Source organism: Wolffia australiana, chromosome 15, assembly GCF_029677425.1.
Source record: "Wolffia australiana isolate 7733 chromosome 15, ASM2967742v1".
NCBI classification, from domain to species: domain Eukaryota; kingdom Viridiplantae; phylum Streptophyta; class Magnoliopsida; order Alismatales; family Araceae; genus Wolffia; species Wolffia australiana.
The window spans coordinates 1,311,877-1,324,335 of NC_135849.1; the positions used below are offsets into that span (position 1 = coordinate 1,311,877).

At 41.4% G+C, this 12,459-nt stretch overlaps 1 protein-coding gene across 1 annotated transcript; it reads right to left on the reverse strand.

Annotated features, from left to right (window-relative positions):
- Positions 1–755: 755 nt before the first annotated feature.
- On the reverse strand, positions 756–7,840 carry LOC144712718 (hydroxyproline O-galactosyltransferase HPGT3-like). The gene is made up of 12 exons (XM_078586997.1): positions 7,658–7,840; positions 7,515–7,578; positions 7,400–7,443; positions 7,116–7,294; positions 5,957–6,017; positions 5,636–5,708; positions 5,384–5,507; positions 5,184–5,271; positions 4,917–4,967; positions 4,153–4,224; positions 2,350–2,462; positions 756–1,263 (listed from the first exon to the last, which is right to left on the reverse strand). The coding sequence occupies exons 1-12, from the start codon at positions 7,786–7,788 to the stop codon at positions 1,241–1,243; spliced, it is 1,023 nt and encodes a 340-aa protein (XP_078443123.1). The 5' UTR covers positions 7,789–7,840; the 3' UTR covers positions 756–1,240.
- Between the last annotated feature and the right edge of the window lie 4,619 nt (positions 7,841–12,459).

Sequence of the window (12,459 nt, forward strand, 5' to 3'; positions counted from 1 at the left end):
CCATGATAATCATGATGCCTTGATGTATATATATATATAAATATACATCAAGTATAGACTAAAGTGCGTGATTGTCTGGGACGGTATGATTGGTCAGTTTGGGATGGTTATCGTCCTTGTCCCATGTCCCATTTTTTCGGCTCGTCTCAAAACACAGTCCCGTCCAGAATTTGTCCAGTCCGACATCTGAGACTTTTGTTATCTTCCAAAATTTTGGAGTCTCCCCTTTTTGTTTGCTGTGTGCTTCATTACCCTGTAAAATAAATTTTTTTGTGCAGTATAATCTCAAAAAAATCAATTTCTCTATGGTCTTGCATTGTAGAAAAAATTACAAGGAATTTTATAAAAAATCAAATTAGATTACTTCAAGTGTGTCCTGTATATCCAGGACGATAAAATTTATTCAATTTATCGGAAGAAACAGCCGCTTCATAAAAAGAATTCTAGAATCTACCCGTTAAAGATGACATAAATTCAAACAGAGTTGCTGTAAATGACAATTAAGAACTAAGCCGGAAACAAATTTTGCTGCAATAAGAGCTGTGGCGAAAAAAGGTAAAGACATCAGGAATCATCTCGACTTCCAGCAAGATCAGAACAGAATTATACTCTACTTAGTCGCATGTAATTCCTATCTATTCCAACAAAAATAGGAGATATTTATCCCGGACTAACCACTTAAAGGGAATTCCTGGATATTTATCCCCGAAGAAACATCAAGTAACATCATGATGCGAAAAAGGTGGTCGTTGATAAAGGGAATGCCTAATTGACTTGAATTTTTAGGAGGTAAAACTGCCAGACAATTTCATCAGTGAATTCAGACAAAATAAACAGAAAATTTCATACTTTCGGCCCTGCCCGTCATCCACTGCTCTCGGAAGTGACAGTTTTTTGGCCCCTCGACGAAAAAATCTACCCGTCCGATGTCCGAAGCCCCTGGACGAGACGAATATTTGTCTCCGGACGGAATCATTGTCCCCTCCGCGTCTGCACACTTTACTAACAACTTAACAGAAATATGACCTGAGGCAATCAACTTGTCGACTAACCTTCCAGTGCCACCATTTCTTTCACTTTAGTTTTTTTTGTAAAATAGGCCAGAGTAATGTTCGAATTGATAAGAGGCAAGAATTGAAGATAGATAGATATATAGATAGAGAGAGAGATGGATAGATTGATAGAGAGAGAGAGAGAGAGAACCGGAAATTCTCTGAAATACTTCTGACTATTCCTCCACTCAGCCCAATGAGCACAACTTCTCTGAAAATAATATACCGATGGGATGTCAACAGCATGTCAACATAAAATGAAAGAACACGACAATTCCCAGCAAGATTGAGAAACCACCTTATTTCAGGATACGGGCAAAAACAAAATTAATGAGAAATAAGGTTAAAAAAAGTGATAGAAAACGGATTGTATCTTCTATAGATGATGGATTGATGATGGAGAGAGAGATGAAGACAGGAATAGATATATAGAAAGGCAAATGTAAAGAGGGATAGACAAAGATTCTAATGGGGGTTGATGGATGATGGGTCACATTCTTTGAAAAAATTATGGCGCTGAGTATCATATCAGTGTTTGATTAAATAAACGTCCACAATTTAAAATGTCTGCAGAAAATCGACAAAACCAACGACAAAAGGGCCAGAATGTAGCAATAGATCATGTACCTTATATTATTTTGTAGGGTAGGTAGAGAGAGAGATGATCAGTCTAGGCATTGCCAAAGAGTGCACACTCTGAGTATAATGAGAGGAGGTTAACAACTAGTGATCGATGATGGATCTTGTCTTCCAAGGACAAAGCCATCATCATCATCCAGAAATCGTCAATAATCATCATCACAAGCGAGTGTGACGATATGACAATCACGACTTTCAGGAAAAAACTGGATAACGACGATGGGTGGACGAGAATTTCAGGGGGGAAGATGGGAAGGGGGAAGTGGAGAAAGGAAGAGACGGAGAGATGTGAGAGGGAGACAGTCGCTACTCATATGAAGAGTTAGACAGAAATAAGTGGAGATACGGATAGAGTGAGAGTGGGGTAAAAAGTAGGATGATCGGTTGAGAACTGGGAAGACGATGACGAAGACAATTTCCTCATCGTTCTTCGTCCCTTATTATGTCGTGGATGAATGACCAGCACGATGACGACTCTTCATCGCCCATTCATCGTCATGATCCCCATCATCAAGGATGGCGAACAAGAAGAGAGGAGAGAGATATATATGAAAGGTAGAGATAGAGATGAACATATGTACATATAGATGCAGGTTACATACTGATCTATTTAGATAAAGAGGGAGAGAAAAGGATCAAAGAGTGGGTGACTGGTCACCTTGTCTCGTCCCGTCGCAGCAGAGCCGATTATCATCAATGTAGGTTACATCGAGTCCTATCATCCATGATCCTACTGATGTATCGTCATGGGCGTAGCTCTTCAGAGTTGCACTGCATAATTATGATAAAGAGCTTCGAGTAAGCTTTTAAACCAGAAAATGAATGTAAATTTAGACACAGAGAATGGTTAAACATACATTCAAGTGTCCAATAATATTTAGTGACTGCAATTAGAGAAAAAGCATAAGACACCCAATTAGTCTGAGGGGACTAAGCCACATAATTAGACATAATGCTCTGTTGGGTTAATGGGTCAGGCAGGACCCATAAAAAAGAGTGTCCGCAAAAAAAAGAAAAAAAAAATGATTCTAAAAATTCTTTAACCCTGCCTTATATTAAAGTAAAAAAATGCATATATTATATTATTTTCTTAACGGGCTTAATGACAAAAACCCAAAACGTGAGTAGACAAGCCATTTGAGCTGACTGCGTTAGGTCCAGAAGAAACATACAAAGAAAAAAAATATGCCAATCTAAAAATGGAATTAAAGTTTGTTATATAAATTTATTAAAATGAATCATACTAAAAATGTCCATATACAAATATATCAATTGAAAAAATACGTACAACATATTATATATTTGATATTTGGTTTAATGAGCGTAATGAAAAAAACTCAAAAATGACAAAACAGGGTTACTGGGCCGATCAGGTAGGCCTTTTGGTCAGTTCGACTTAGGTTACCACTGAACACCAGATAAAGGTAACACCGTGATAAATTCTTTTCGAGGCAATATTGCAGGAGCCACAAGAGGAAGGTGGCCACGTAGCCACACGAGCGAAAATACTCGCACTTTAATAGTGCAAGCGTGGGGGAAACACTTTAAATAAGCACGGGTGGGAGAAGAAAGTCAGAATTCCCTTTTTCAAGAAGTCAGTTCCCGTTCAGTCAGGAACGACTGTGATACCAGAGCAGGGGTAGCAGCTAGGCCTGGGAGGCATAAGAGGAAGGTCTCCATGAGACACACGTGTGATTAAACTCGCACATGTGTGGAATACCGTTAAATAAGGTATGGGAGGGAGAAAAAACTCAGAATTCCCCTTTTTAAGAAGACACTTCCCAGTCGGCCAGGAATGACCGAGAGACCAGAGCACCGGCTGCAGCCGGGAGGGAGGACCCTTGTCTATGTTTGCGTCTGTGTAATAAACATTTACGATCAATCTATGGATTCAAAGTCGATTTGCCATTTTCAGAAACCTTTCTCCAGATCAAACTCTCCGAGATTCTTGATACGAATTAGACAAATCACGTAATTATTGGAATAATGATACGAACCTGGATCTAGGTTCGTATCGAAAGGATGGTAGAGGACGAGGAGAGGTAGAATTTCCCGGGGTAGAGAGGTGAAACTGGAAGGAACCGAGAGGAGGCTGAGAAGAGGGGGGTAGAGATCGGCTGAGGACGAGCCGCCTGAAGATGCGGTCAGGAAGAGACAATCACGAAGGATGGGGATCGTAGCGGGAGAGAGGGAGGCCAGACCTAGAAGAGGAGAGGAGAGACAAGAACACTTCTTTTTTCTTCTTCTTGGCTGCCCTCCTAAAGGGAGGGCATCCCTATTTAAAGGAAATACATAATTTCCAAATGACTGAAATCCCCCTATGGGCTAACATAACCAAACTACCCCTAAATAGGTTGAGGATCCTATCAAGGATCCTATCAAATAACAAATAAAATTTAAGTATTTTTATATTTAGTTTAGCCAAAATTGACAAGAGGGGTAAAATGGACACAGGAAAAACCTGTTGACGTTGATGTACTGAGCTACATTTTTCGATATGATGAATAATGATGAGGCAGCATGTCGAAAGTACCTGAAGGAATGAAGAAAAATAAAATAAATGAAATTAGTATCAGATTATATCGACATAAAACTGAATGTACGGAAACAATCATTTAAAGAAGAAACAATACTAATGGTTTGGTTAGCCTGGTCAAAATAACATACCCATGAAGAACACTTATTCATTATCATTTCACGACAATAAAAAATATACTTATTACTCTAATTCAACAACCTAAGGCTGACTTTTTACGTTCCTGTTGAAGAACAACATCCTGCTTAAGATGAATTATAGCGCCCTTGCTATCATCAATAACTTTTAGCACTGTTGGTAACTGCTTGAATCTTAATATCGTATCAGGAACGAGGTTCAAATCCCAGAAGCAACACACTGCACGCTTGGCCCATAAAATAGGCAGGTGTGATGGGGGAGTGTTGAAGAAAAACATCTTGATTTTAAGATGAAAAGTTAGCATCCATGCTTTTTCAGCTATAGCTTTTACCTTTGTTCTGTTGTAAATGTAGATCAACGGGAATAAAAATAAATATTGGAAGGCTTGATACCAAAGTTTCATTTTGTTATGCAGACACAAAATTCAAAGGATATGGCTGTATTCCTCATAAAGAAGAATGAATGAGAGAAGCAGTCAATCGATAATGAGAGGGTGATAAAACAAAAATAAATCAAGGGATAGAAATAGCTAAGATCTTAAATAATCTTACATCTTCTCATCACCAAATCTCCACCATTCTGGTTCATACCACCGCTTCCCCCTGCAATAACAAACTAAGTTTTTTTCAGAAAAAACTAAGTTCATAAAGAAGGATGATATTAAGAATGCTTCTTACTTTACCATGTCTCGTGAACTAACATGGTTTAAGATAAGATTTGAGAGGATGATTATTGAAAGATTTTAGCAAAAATGAAATATGCATATGTCATGAGTCTGAAAGAAAAAAAAAGATCCTTCAGCAGAGCAGAAAACTCACTCTTCAGCTATCACCGACCCAGACTTCATGCACCCTAGATATGTACTATTCTTATTGCGGTGCTTTTGAAGAGTTTCGATCAGTCCATCTAATGGTTTTGGAAGAAGAAGAAGAGTAAAATGTAATGACATATAGTTAAATAGATTGATAGAGATTCGTCGATAAAGGTCGGAGCTGACAAAGAAGCAAAATTTACTAACCCACATCAATGTTGATGTTATCATTGACCTTAACATAAAACTTTGCATCCCACTTCTCATATGCAGTGCTGAAGAAATATTTAGCTTTGTTTCCCGATTCATCTTCTGCTTCCTCATGATTTTCCTACAAATAAAAATGACCGATGAGGTAAGTTGAAAATTAAAATACCACTGATTTTAAAAAAACAGCGCAGTAAGAGTGAAATTGGTAAAGCTAAGATATTTTCGGGGTTTTTTCAAATGAAAACTTACTAATATCAAAAAATCTTCTGTCTGGCGATTCTCTTCATCTATGGCGCGATCTAAACTATCACCTCGATTTGGACTGTCAAGGAAATCTAGAGTATCAGCATTAAAATTTTCCACAGAACAAAACTACAGGTGTCTGCTTTCAAAATTGATTTGAAACGTTAGGAAAATAAAATCTAATAGCATTCGGCCCTTTAGAAATTGAGAAAGAGAAAGAACGAGAGAGGAAAGGGAGATGATAGAAAGAGAGCGAGAGAGAAGGAAGGGAGGGGGTAGAAAGAGAGAGAGAATGAAGCGACGGGGAAGAGAGGGAGGAAAGATAACCTTCGGCCAATCACAAAACGTATTATGACACCTTTTTCTTCCAACTTCCTTAAAGCATCCCCTAAAGGCAACACAAAACACAAACTGACAGTCAATAACATGTAGTGATTACATTTATTGTAAACGAAGACGGTGACACAGATACACTTCAATCAAAATAGAAACAAGCACGGCCAGAAGGAATCATTATTAAGCAGCAAGCACTTAAACCAAGATTGTAACGAAGTTGATAGCCTGTAAACGAAATCAAAGATGTGGGAATCGCACACGGATTAACTAGAGTAATATATCTACTTTAAAATGTACGATTTAATAAAAGTAAAGAAGGGTGGCTTCAAAGATCAAACGCTATCAATAAAATTGAGAATGAAAAGCTAACACAGCCAGTGGCTGCATCAGTAGACTAATGAACCAGAAGGTCATTGGAAAGACTTGAAATTCCAGGATATTTAGAAACAAAGTTTGGCTTGTTGATCTTTAAGGGATATCGAAAGTAAAGTTAGAGAGCCAAAAATGTGGTGTTTAAACTCCGATACAATCAAACGGTCAAGATCAAGCCAAATAAGTTGTGGTGCTATGTGAGGCAATTCAGACAACAGAAAATGGAAAACTGTAACGTTATTGAAACCCAATTTTTCTGAGAAAAATAAAAAATCAAATGGCTGCTGGAGTGGGTATGCAACAAGTTGGTCGGTCCTTGGACATGGAAATTAACACGATAAATATTAAAAAGTCAATGTCTTATAGGAGTATCATATATTTCTTCGAATGGAATTTCACAAGGTCAAAGGTAACTGGTCCTCGAGACTTATGGAAATTATCAAGATAAAAAATATGCTAATTGAAAATTGTAATGTCCTCAAGATGTAACATATACTTTTATACAAATAAACAAGATAACGCTAACTGAGATGCCTGACTATTCGAGATTTAATTTCCTTCAAAAGAAATATTTATTTTTTTCTGTAAATAATCAAAATAAGGTGAGATCTTATCAAAATGAACAAGATGAAAGTTAGCAGGTCCTCGAATAGCCAGGCACCTCATATTGATGGGGCATTTAAAGAATTGGCTAGGTATAGCCAAGAAGAATACGAGTATCAATATAATATAGATCTTTTTTGTAATTAATTAGAACTGAAGGAGAATATTGCAAGACCTTTTGGCATCCAAGAACTTCTGGAAACTTTCCGAGTAAGCCGGCTGCCGAACCCAGTGTACACCCCAATAACAGCAAGAAGCTTATTTCCAGACGATGATGACATCGACGACAGGTATCCCTGGCTCTTAGCAAAAGTCAGATCCATCTCTGCTTCCGAAATTCTCTTTCCCAATCCTCTACGTCGAGCAAACAAATCTTGATCTTAAGTCATTCAAACAAATTCAACATATAATATTGACGATCATCGCGAAAACTAAACCTAAATACCGAAAACAGCTTACTTGCATCCAATAAGCTTATCTTCCAGAGTGAGGATCTTCGGACGCTGCAAAATTCGCGATCAAGTGATTTAAGAGATCAGAACAAAATTCAACTGATCACCGGCGACAGAATAACCTCGGATCGGCTCTGATCAAGGAAGCTGGTGAGCATCATGCGGTTCTCAGAATCCTGCCACAGCCTACATCGAATCAAACAACAGAAACAAAGATTAGAAGCATTCTAAGAGAGATTCAGGTGAAATCACGTAGAATTGGTACCTTCCGGCGACGTAGAGCCAAGCGAGGCAAGCGATGAAGCACATGATCAAGGAAGCTCTGCTACCGCCGCCGCTGAAATTCAACAAGGAAGCTGAACTTCGTATCTGTGGCTTCCATCTCCGCGATTCCATTCCCCCGATTCAAACAGAAATGCAAGATCTCTCTCTCTCCCTTTTCTCTCTCTATATATATAGAGTTGTATCTCTCACTCTCTACTGTGTCATCTTCTTCGGTCAAGTTAGTTTCCACAGGGTGGGGAAATTCTCCGTCTTTTCTCTCTCTAGATCCTAGCCGTCCATCTCCAGATGGAGGGACCACCGTCTCTCTACAGTGAAATCTTCTCTCTCTTTCTCTATATCCTGGCCGTCCATCTCCAGATGGAGGGATCATGATATTCTCTCTAATTCTCTATACTCTGCCGTCTTCTCTGTCCTTTCTCTCTCTGTATCCTAGCCGTCCATCTCCAGATGGAGGGACCGTCTTCTTCGTGCTCGCTCTCTACTGTGTAATCTTCTCTCTTTCTGTAGACTCTACAGTGCTTCTCTCTATATCCTGGCCGTCCATCTCCAGATGGAGGGACAATCCTCTTCATCGTGCTCCCACTATACTGTGTCATCCTCTCTCTCTTTCTCTAGACTCTGCTGTGCTCGCTAGCCTCTCTCTCTATATCATGGCCGTCCATCTCCAGATGGAGGGATCATGATATTCTCTCTATATACTCTGCCGTCTGCTCTGTCCTTTCTCTCTCGGTTTTCTCTCTCTGTATCCTGGCCGTCCATCTCCAGATGGAGGGACCATCTTCTTCTTCGTGCTCCATCTCTACTGTGCCGTCTTCCCTCTCTCTAGTTTCTGCAGTGCTCGTTGTTTCTCTCTCTATTGCTTCTTATGTAAAGTAGGGTTTAACGGTCCCGGTCCGGTATAATCATGTTGATAGAGAAATGAACAAAATGGTATGAACTTCTCATCAAAGGGAAAGTTTTTTTCAAAGTCACTTATGAAGCCCATCTTGAAAAATGAAAAGAAGTATAAAATAAAAATAGAAGAAGAAAAGAAGGTTTAAAGAAGAATAATCGAACAATAAAATAAGAATTAAAGAAGAAGAAAGGAAGATCAAAAGGAAGAAGGTAAAGAAACATAATGAGAAATAAGAAAATCAGGAGAAAGAGGAAGAAGGAAATAGTACGAAAAACGTAACGAAGAAGAAAAAATAAAAGAAGAATTGAAAGAAGAAGAAAGAAGAATAAAATAAGAGTACAAGAATAATAAAAACGAGGAGAAAAAGAAAGCAAAAGAAGAACGGATGATGAAAAGAAGAATAAAATAAAAAGAGAAGAAGCCTAAAAGAAATGAAGAAAACTTGACAGAGAAGAGTGTAGAGTGGAGAAACCTAAGATAGCTTGAAATACAATGAAACAAACTTGACAGAGTTGGAGGAAAAAAAAAACAAGGTTAAACTAACATTCTCAAGATTGAGAGCAAGAAAGAGGCACTCAAAGAGTGGGAGAGAAAGAGAGAACGTGAGAGGGAGAGAGAGGGAGCGCGCGAGAGAGAATGGGAGAGAGAGAAGAGAGTGTGAGAGAGAGAGAGAATGGGAGAGAGAGAAGAGAGTGTGAGAGAGAGAGAGAATGGGAGAGAGAGAAGAGAGTGTGAGAGAGAGAGAGAGAACAGGAGAGAGAGAACGGGAGACAGAGAGTGCGAGAGAGAGAGCGTGCGAGAGAGAGAGAGAGAGAACGGGAGAGAGAGAGCGTGCGAGAGAGAGAGAGAGAGAACGGGAGAGAGAGAGTGCGAGAGAGAGAGCGTGCGAGAGAGAGAGAACGGGAGAGAGAGAGTGCGAGAGAGAGAGAGAGAGAGAACGGGAGTGCGAGAGAGAGAGCGTGTGAGAGAGAGAGAGAGAACGGGAGAGAGAGCGGGAGAGGGAGAGAGTGTGTGAGAGAGAGAAAACGTGAGAGAGAGAGAGAAAAGGTGAGAGAGAGACAGAGCGAGAGAGAGAAAGACAGAACGGGAGAGAGAAAGAGAGAACAGGAGAGAGAGAGTGTGAGAGAGAGAGAACGGGAGAGAGGGAGCGAGCGTGCAAGAGAGACCGGAGAGCGAGAGCGGGAGAGAGAGAGAACGGGAGAGAGAGAGAGAGAGCGAGCGTGCAAGAGAGAACGGGAGAGCGATAGTGTGAGAAAGAGAGAACGCGAGAGAGAGAGCGTGAGAGAGAGAGAGAACGGGAGAGCGATAGTGTGAGAAAGAGAGAACGCGAGAGAGAGCGTGAGAGAGAGAGAGAACGGGAGAGAGAGAGAGAGAGAGAACGGGAGAGAGAGGGGGCGAGAAAGAGCACGAGAGAGAAAGCGAGAGACGGAGGGAGAGAGAAAGCAAGGGATAGGGGGGGGAGGGGAGACGCGACCAGGCAGGGATTTTTTATTTATTTATTTTAATCCGGTCCAAGTCTGGTTTGACGATCAGACTGGATCCGGCCCGAATGGCCGGTCCACCCTAAAATGATGGACCGGCGATCCCGGTTTGGTCCCGTCCGACCGGTCCCCGATCCAAAATGTCATACCCTAATGAAAAGTTATTTTCTCTCTCTATATTGGCCATCCATTTTCATATGGAGGGATCATGATATTCTCTCTGTAACAGATCTTCGAGAGAGAAACTGAAGATAGAAGATGAAGAAAGAGAGAAGAAGAAAGAAGAAGCAAGAAGAAAGATGAACGCTGAGCGAGTAGTTGGAATAGTGGATCGTTGTATTTTCCCCAAATTTAAGTGTTTACATGAGTTGCGTATATATAGGGGATTTGTAATTGTAAATATAGTAATGAGCCGTTGTTTTATATATATCCGTTGTAACGACATCAACGGATATAAATTCAAAAGTGCTCAATCGTGACCGTTATAACGCACATGGGTCCACCGATCTCATCCGTTGGATCGGTGGATTGGTGCGAGAGCTGTAACGGTCACAAGTAATCGTGACCGTTATAACGCACATGGGTCCACCGATCTCATCCGTTGGATCGGTAGACTGTTGCGACAGTTATTCTGTTGAGTAATCCTATTCTATCTTTAATCCTAATTTCTATCTTTAATCCTATTCTATATTGAAACTTATATTGGATCCTAATTTCTATCTCTAACGAGTATACGATAGTTTAATCATTACTAGCTAATCTTGGTTAAGTCCCTATCGAGCCATCCTCTGACTGTGCCGAGTAGAACTCCGCCTTAACACTCTCTATGTACAGTGTCTTCTGTATTTTTCTCTCTCATGTTTCTCGCTCTATATCCTAGCCGTTCATCTATATATGGAGGCGGGATCGTGATCTTCACTCTATATACTCCACCTTCTCTCTCTAGTCTCTACAGTGCTCGCTGGTTTCCCTATCTATTGCTTACTGCTTCTTGTGTAAAATTAGTTTCAACTGGTCTCTGGTTGTTGACGAATGAAATGCAAACGACAATGAAGATAACCAGATGATGTTTCTCAATACACAATAGTTAGTTCACTTTAAAATATATAGGAACGGATGTTCCTGGTTTGTAAGCTAAACTGAAAGAATTTGAATCAGGTCTGCCGACACTGTCATCATTGTCTGGCTTAATGACACGTTATGGCAAGTGGCGCTTAGAGTGAGGTGGCGACAAAGCAGTAACTTCACAAGTCTTCTGACTAAGGACGTGTGTCTTTAACAGCCCCCTGCAAACTTATGCCTAGGGAAGGACATGGTCTGGCCGAAGTTTGGTCAGACCGGACCGAACCGAACCGTCAATCAGCCTTTTTAGGGCTGACCGAACCTTCCGGTCCGGGTCTGGTTTGCACATCGGACCGAAGACTGTTACTCTCTCTCACCTGCTCTTTCTCCCTCTCCCCCTCTCTCCCTCCGTCCTTTCTCCCTCTCTCTCTCTCTCTCTCCCTCTCGCTCTTTCGTCCTCTCTCCCGCTCATTCTCTCTCTCTCTGTCATCCAATTTCCCTCTCGCCTGCGTGTTCTCTCTCTCTCATTGTCTCTCCCTCTCTCCTGCTCGTTCTCTCTCACTCTCCTGTTCATTCTCTCTCCTGCTCGTTCTCTCTCAATCTCTCGTGCATTCTCTCTCCCTCTCTTTCTCTCCCTCTGTTCCGCTCTCTCTCTCGTTCGCTCTCCCTCCCTCCCTTTTGCTGTATGTCCCATTATCACTCTCCCCCTCTCTTTTTCTATCTCTATCCGTCTTCCTATCGCGTTCTCTCCCTCTCTTTCTCTCGCTCTCTCTCCCACTCTCCCTCCTCTCCTCTTCTCTCTCTCTTTCTCTCTCTCTCTCCCATGTTCCGGTTTTGCTCTCTCTCTCTCATTCGCTCTCCATTTCTCGTTCCCTTTTCCATTGCTCCCCTTCTCACTCTTTCCCACTGATATTATTTCCCTTTATCCCTCTCTCTCACCTTCTCTCTCGATCTCCCTCTCCTCCTCTCTCTATCTCGTTCTCTCCCTCTCTCTCACCCTCTCTCCCTCTCCTCTCTCTCACTCTCTCACCCCGCTCTCCCTCTCCTCCTGTCTCCCTCTCTCTCTCACCCTTTCTCCTGCTCTCCCTCTCTCCCTCTCTCTCTAGCCCTCTCTTCCTCTCTGTCTCTCTCAACCACTCTCCCACTCCCTCTTCTCCTCTCTTCCTCTCTCTCTCGCCCTCTCTCCTCCTCTCTCTCAACCTCTCTCCTGCTCTGCCTCTCCTCCTCTCTCCCTCTCTCTCAAGCCCTCTCGTTCTCTCTCCCGCTCTCTGTCATCCCCTCTCTCTGTCACCCTCTCTCCTGCTCTCACTCTCGGCCTCTCTCCCTCGAGTCCTCTCTTTCGCT